At 39.0% G+C, this 7,021-nt stretch overlaps 1 protein-coding gene across 1 annotated transcript in view; it reads left to right on the top strand.

Annotated features, from left to right (window-relative positions):
- Positions 1–7,021, top strand: part of LOC101349486 (pregnancy zone protein) — a 26,638-nt gene that overhangs the window by 11,334 nt on the left and 8,283 nt on the right. The window contains 9 exon segments of the mRNA XM_023741482.1: positions 287–446; positions 596–665; positions 3,043–3,198; positions 3,200–3,327; positions 3,711–3,812; positions 4,295–4,374; positions 5,571–5,650; positions 5,907–6,070; positions 6,369–6,456. Coding sequence (XP_023597250.1) covers positions 287–446; positions 596–665; positions 3,043–3,198; positions 3,200–3,327; positions 3,711–3,812; positions 4,295–4,374; positions 5,571–5,650; positions 5,907–6,070; positions 6,369–6,456 — 1,028 coding nt within the window.

The following is a 7,021-nucleotide window of genomic DNA, read 5'->3' as shown; positions in this document are numbered from 1 at the left end:
TGTAGGTTGTCTTTTTACTCTTTTGGTGAAGTCTTTTGATGAGCATAAGTGTTTGATTTTTAGGAGCTCCCATTTATCTAGTCTCTCTTCTGGTGCTTGTGCATTGTTACTTATGGTTCGTATTTCCCCTATATCTTATAATAAATATCTTCACTTTTATATCAAGAGAAATATTTATACCTACCTACCTCTTTGGTGAGGCTACAGTAGAGTCGGTAAACAATAATGGATGAAGGATTCAAAGGGAGAAAACTGCAGTTCCTCAGGAGTATCCTTTGTTTTTTAGCTCCCAAAGATTTCATCCTCTTCAGAGGTGGCATTCTTCACTGTCCAGATAAAAAGACCAACACAAGATTTCAGGAAGAGGAAAACAGTGCTGGTAAAAGAATGCTCAAAACTGGTCTTTGTCCAGACAGACAAACCCATCTATAAACCAGGACAGACAGGTATGTAGAAAAATTCTCTGGTTGGGGCCACCTCCTCAACTGGTTTTCCACCCCAAATCACCATTTTCCTGATACCTTAGCCTCTAATCTCGTTACCCAAATTGCCTGCTTCATCATGCCTGAGTCTTATGGCAGAAATTCTTTTTCAGTAAAATTTCGTGTTATCTCTGTGGATGAAAATTTTCTTCTCCTAAATGAACTAGCCCCACATGTCTGTCAGTTTGTTGTACTGTGGTGGCCTGTGTGTTGCTGTGATGCTTGAAGCTACACCATCAGTATTTCAAATATCAGCAGGGTCACCCATGGTGGACAGGTTTCAGAATAGCTTCCAGACTGAGACAGACTAGGAAGAAGGACCTGGCAGTCTACCTCTGAAAAAATTGGCCAGTTAAAACCTGTTCTGTCATTCATAGTGTCGCTATAAATAGGAATCTACTCGAGGGCACCTAAGATCAACAAACGAACTGGTAAGCATCTCAACATCTGTGGTTTGGATAGGGAAAGGGGGATATTCACCCAGAGTAGGGTGGAGAGGTCCAGGAAAAGCAAGAAAATGAAAGACATTCCTTTTGGAACCTGGCATCAAAAGCATACCCCTCTAGTCTCACCACAGATCTAGATTCTTATACAAAGCATAATTGAGGAGCAAGAGATGAGGCACTACTTTTCTCTTATAACAGTAGTTAATCAGTCTGGCAATAGTCAGTTACATTTATTGCTCTGAACATACTATATTAAGAATATTGAAAAGAGAAAACAACAGCGTCCATACTCTCAAAGAGTATATAAAGTACCAAAGATTTTTATTTATTCTGATTATATATGTAGAACAGAATAGAAGTTTATTATATTATTATAATTTATTTAGCAAATGTATTATAGAATATATTTTTATATATAATAGATTAGTTTATGCTAATCAGGTGTCCCCTTCCTCAAATTAGCTTTCAATGTTAAGGCAAAAGAATTGCTCAAAGCTGAGCAATTGTAAAATAATTATTTTGAAGGCTGCCAGAAAATAGACTTGGGAACTAAATCTATCCAAATGTTATGCTGTCCAATGTCATTTAGGTAGCCTTCAATAAACAGCAAGGTTGGAGAAGTACACAATCAAACGTGTCAGGTTACATAAATAGTGTTTGATTTGGTAATCATGTTTCTTAAATGTGTTCTTTTATGGGATAGTATAATAGTGAGGGTAGCTCAAGGAGCAAACTAAATCACTTTCAAATGTTTCTATTTAAGGTACAGACATGTGTGATGTGGCCATAGATTGATAAGGAAAAGAGGTACCATTTAGCGCCTTTTATTTCCCTAACTCAGTCCCCAATATACAATCTAGTACACAAAGACATACACACACACTTTTGAGGGTGGATTCAGTTATTGACATTAGCTTTACACATATTGATTCTCACTCGAGAAAAAAATGCATTCACATGCTTAATTTCTGTTCATTGCATTGTCATCCTCCCTAGCTCATCAGGTGTGGCTGAAATAGGAGTAACAGTGCCTGACACCATCACCGTGTGGAAGGTGGGAGCCCTCTGCCTGTCCAATGACACTGGACTTGGTCTCTCTCTTCCTGCCACTCTCCAAGCCTTCCAGCCGCTCTTTGCGGAGCTCACAATGCCCTACTCTATGGTCCACAGCCACTGTTTTAAACTACCTTCCCAAATGCATCTGGGTAAGGAAAATGAGAGTGAACTGAAAGAGTGGATGGAATAAAAGACTCCATTGGCTAGTCAGCTCCTGATTCTGTTCCTGAAACTATGGGTAATTCTGGGAATCATGTGTTAGCACTACAAATAAATAGTGCTAAGCAAGGCAGGACGTGATCTGAGAGATAACACAATGATACATAAGCCGCAGCTGCTGAAACCATGGCTCTCCAAACCATAGATCAGTTTTTGTTTTTTTTTTTTAATTTCCTGAAGTTTGCAGAATCCTTTTCCACAAGTTAGACTTTGTGCCAGGAAGATCCTTGATGCTGACACAAAGCTCAATTTTCTCAATTCCATGAGTGCCATTCTTTAACCCTCATCTCTAAACTCCCACAACATGTAGTTTTAACTTCTCTTGTAGCACTTATCTCTTTGTAAATTATTTAACACTTTGTTGTATAGATTCTGTCCTTTGTAACATACAATAGCCTCAATGTCAGGAGCCCTTATATATCATTCATAATTTGTTATACCTTGTATAGAGTAGACATATGCTGTATGTTGCAGAAAGTGGAAGAAGGAAGGAAGGAAACAAGTCAAGAAGAAAATCTACATAGGAACCAGTATGTAGTGCTCCCAGGGTCATTATACCATTGATGCTTTTCACTCCCTTCCACTGCTGCTACATCTGCTGATTTTTCCAATTTGCCCCAGTGCAAATGCAAGATCCTCCTAGTAGATAATCAGTCTTGATTTGTATCATTGCCATTCTCGTGCTTCTCAAAGCTTGTATGAACTTCTGCCTCATACATTTTTTTCCAAAATCCCAATTCACTGCAGCATCTCACACTTGGCCCTAATTCCATGTATTCATTGTCTTCCTATATTCTGATCATTTTAATTTCTGTTCATTGCGTTGTCATCCTCCGTAGCTCATCAGGTGTAGCTGAAATAGGAGTAACAGTGCCTGACACCATCACCGTGTGGAAGGTGGGAGCCCTCTGCCTGTCCAATGACACCGGACTTGGTCTCTCTCTTCCTGCCACTCTCCCAGCCTTCCAGCCGCTCTTTGTTCCTTTATGGGTGATAGATCAACGTGCAGGTGAAAGCTTCTCCAGCCTCCCTAGCTTCCCAAAGCGCAAAGGGAAAAGATTCCTACTGCGTTTGTCGAAATGAGCAGCAAACCTTGTCTTGGACAGTAACTCCTAAAACTCTGGGTGAGTGACAGTCCCCGAAAAGATCTACCAATCAGAAGAGTGGTGGATATCCGAATAGGCCTTGCAACATATTCTCCTTTTTGCGTCCCATAAATATAATCATATAAAGTTTATTTCTTTTCTTCTTTTGATTTTTATCCACAGTGACTCTCTCCCATAACCTCAACTCCACCTGGGCCCCATAATTACTATTCTTGGACGCTGGTTACTCAGTGTACATTAGCCTTGTATTTTTCAGCTGTATTTCCTATTCCAGCCCGTTTTAAGGTTAAAGTGCAGCCCCATAAAGTGATTACATAGCTTATATTCATTTTCAGCTATTAAGGAAGACTTAGACTACTATCAAGTTGAATATTCATTTTTTTCTAGGTTCTTTGTTTCAGGAAATGTGAACTCCTCTGTGACTGCAGAGGCAGTCCAGTCCCTAGAGCTGTGTGGAAATAAGGCTGCTGAGGTCCCTGAGGTTGGGAGGAAAGACAGAGTCCACCCTGTGGGTGGAGATAAGTCAGTGTGGCCCATTTGATATGTTTCTCTGAGTCCCTAACAATAATAACAATAAAAAATACTGGGGTCATTCTTGAGATAACAAGGGAAAAATTAATAGCATACTCATACAATCCATCCCATAACTAATAGAATTTCCTATCCCAAAAGTATGGCAGGAAACATTGCTCATTTGTTGTAAACAATTCTTCCATAAATTATGTGAGAAATATTCCCTTTTCTTGATGTCCACCTCTCTCGTAAGATTCAGGTATTTCTCACACCTCTTACCTTTGATTCCCTGCACTTATTGTCCCTTCTCATTTTCTCCTCTGCAAATCTCCCTGGTTCTTCCATGCTTTATGGATTTATAATAATTTAATAATAAATTGGATGTTAAGCATCATTTAGTGTAAACCTCACCCTTCAAAAGACGGATTCTATGGTTGTCCTCCCATCATATGAATGTTTATCCTTTTCTCCTTTTCTTTCTTTTTACCTAAGCCTGAAGGCATTGATCAAGAGAAGACTTTCAACTCCATGGCCTCGGCTTCAGGTAAGAATCCATCCTTATAATCATAATGAGAGCAATGCCTCACAGGTGTATATACTTGAAGTTGCAGTGAATGTCCATACGTATTATCTCCCATAATTTTTAGAATGTTTCATTAAAGTTGACATAATACTAAGTATTTCTTTATACATATTTTACAGATAAGGACACCGAGCCTAAGAGAGCAGGTTAATGTGGCTCAGGTGGTATAGACAAGACTGGTACTTTCTTGGTTCACATTGAGCCCTTTACCTCCATAGCCCAGTGGCTTCTCATTAAAGAGCCTGGCTTTAAGAGTTTAGAGTGTCCCTGGCCAAGGCAAAAAGACAACAGAGTCTTAATAAGTTTGAATCAAAGAAGATTCTTGAAAATAATTGATAATGAAACATATAGCACTCTATCCCTATCTCACTAAGGCACTAATTTTTTCATGGCAAAACACACACACACACACACACACACACACACACAAATGTTTGGACTTCATCATAGCATTAAGAAACATTCGTAGCATTTAAACAGTATTGCCACATTAGTACTAGGTCTATGTCCATAGTCTGTACGACATTGTACTTGCCAATTTAAGATATATTCATGGTATCTGTTCATAAACATGAGAGTTCATTCAAATGTTGTATAGAATAAGGGAGGAAGTTAAATATCTTATTATGGATGTAAGAAGTTTAAATGATGTTATAATTAAATCCGAGAGCTAGAGGTCCCTAGCCTTCTTTTGGAGAGCTACGGTGCACAGCAACACACAACATGGTTAAGAGAGAGGGGGAAGGGCTCTGGTTCAAATAGTGCAAGAAGAGCTGGAATATGAAAAGCTAATTTCATCACTAAGTCAAAATTCTTATTCCTTGGACCCAGGGTTCCTCAATGAGACATAATAATACTACTGTCAACTCTAACAACAACAATAATGATAATAACTGCTCACATTTATTGACATTTAATACACTGCAGATACTGTTCTGAATGTTTTCTATGTATTATTTCATTAAAGCATCAGAAGAAGCACAAATTAGATCATGAGGAGGTTAAGTAATTTACCCCAGGTCACGTAGCTAGTAGGTGACAGAGTCAGCTCCATAGCCAGGCAGTGTGACTCTGGAGCCCCCCACTCCTAATAACTACATTATATTGCCATCACAGGTTAAGTGTCTTCCTCTGATACAGGCTGTCTGTTTCCAAAAGTACTGAAGTATCTGAGCAACTATCCTTGAAGCTCCCACCAAATGTGGTGAAAGAATCTGCCAGAGCCTCTTTGTCAGTTTTGGGTGAGTCACTTTGTACTTAGGAATCTTGGGACAAAAGTGCTGCCACTATATATCTTATCTATACACTTGTATTCTAATTATCAACCTATTTATAGTGTCTATTTCTTTTCTGGAAGGCTCGCTTTTTGTAAATATAATTTTTCATTTGCCTAAATGATAGTTTGGCATGTGGCTTTAAATATGATGGTCATTTGTCTTTGATAATGTTGGCTACTTATGAATTGAAATTACTCTGACATCTAATCTTTCATATTTCCCAGGTGACAATGTAAAATGTCTGCTATACAAAATATACAAAAGCTCCTCCGGATGCCCTATGGCTGTGGAGAACAGAATATGGTCCTGTTTGTTCCTAACATCTGTGTCCTGAACTATCTGAATGAAACTCAACAGCTGACTCAGGCCATTGACTATCACATCAATGGTAAGTAAGGCTGAGAAATTTTTACTTTGCTGCTCTAGTGAGATATTTCCCAATTAGGCTTGAGTTATGTCAATAGATAGTAAGCCAATAATGATAATTTTATGGCAACAATAATATTCCCACCCTCTAATAGGATGTTTTGGTTTGACATATCCATAATATCCACAAAACCATGGTGGATCCTGCACAAAGAAGACCACAGAATGTCGATGGTCCCAGGGTGCATTAACCTGTACATACGAGAATCTTGCCTTTCCCTAACGCTTCATGAATCAGTTGAAACCTTTTGCTGTTCCAGGTTACCAGAGACAGCTGAACTATAAGCACCACGAGGGCTCCTACAGCACCTTTGAGGAGCGACGTGGCAGGAACCAAGGCAATACTTGGTAAGAAAAGAAATCTGTTCTGAGTTTCAACTATGAGTTCAAGGCATATACATATATTACCATTTTTAATTCTTACAACAAACATATGAAGTGAGACTTATTAGCTTCAATTTACAAAGAAGGAAAGTGACATTCAATGTGGATAAATAAATGTCTCTGGTATGTTGTTGTTGTTTTTGTTAGGTGCCATTGAGTTAGTTCCAACTCATAGCAAACCTATGTACTACAGAATGAAACTCTGCCCCATCCTGCGCCATGCTCACAATCATTATGCTTGAGCCCATTGTTACAGCCACTGTGTGAGTCCATCTTGCTGAGGGTCTTCCTCTTTTACACTGACCCTCTACTTTAGCAAGCATGATGTCCCTCTCCAGGGACTGGTCCCTCCTGACAACATATCCAAAGAATGTAAGACTTAGTCTCTCCATCCTTGCTTCTAAGGAGAATTCTGGTTGTACTTCTTCCAAGACAGATTTGTTCGTTCTTTTGCCAGTATATTCAATATTCTTCACCAACACCACAACTCACAGGCATCAATTCTTCTTCAGTCTTCCTTATTCATTGT

Source organism: Trichechus manatus, unplaced genomic scaffold, assembly GCF_000243295.1.
Source record: "Trichechus manatus latirostris isolate Lorelei unplaced genomic scaffold, TriManLat1.0 scaffold00182, whole genome shotgun sequence".
Taxonomy (NCBI): Eukaryota; Metazoa; Chordata; class Mammalia; order Sirenia; family Trichechidae; genus Trichechus; species Trichechus manatus.
Note: the sequence above shows the minus strand (reverse complement) of the source record. Positions and strands in the feature narration are given on the sequence as shown.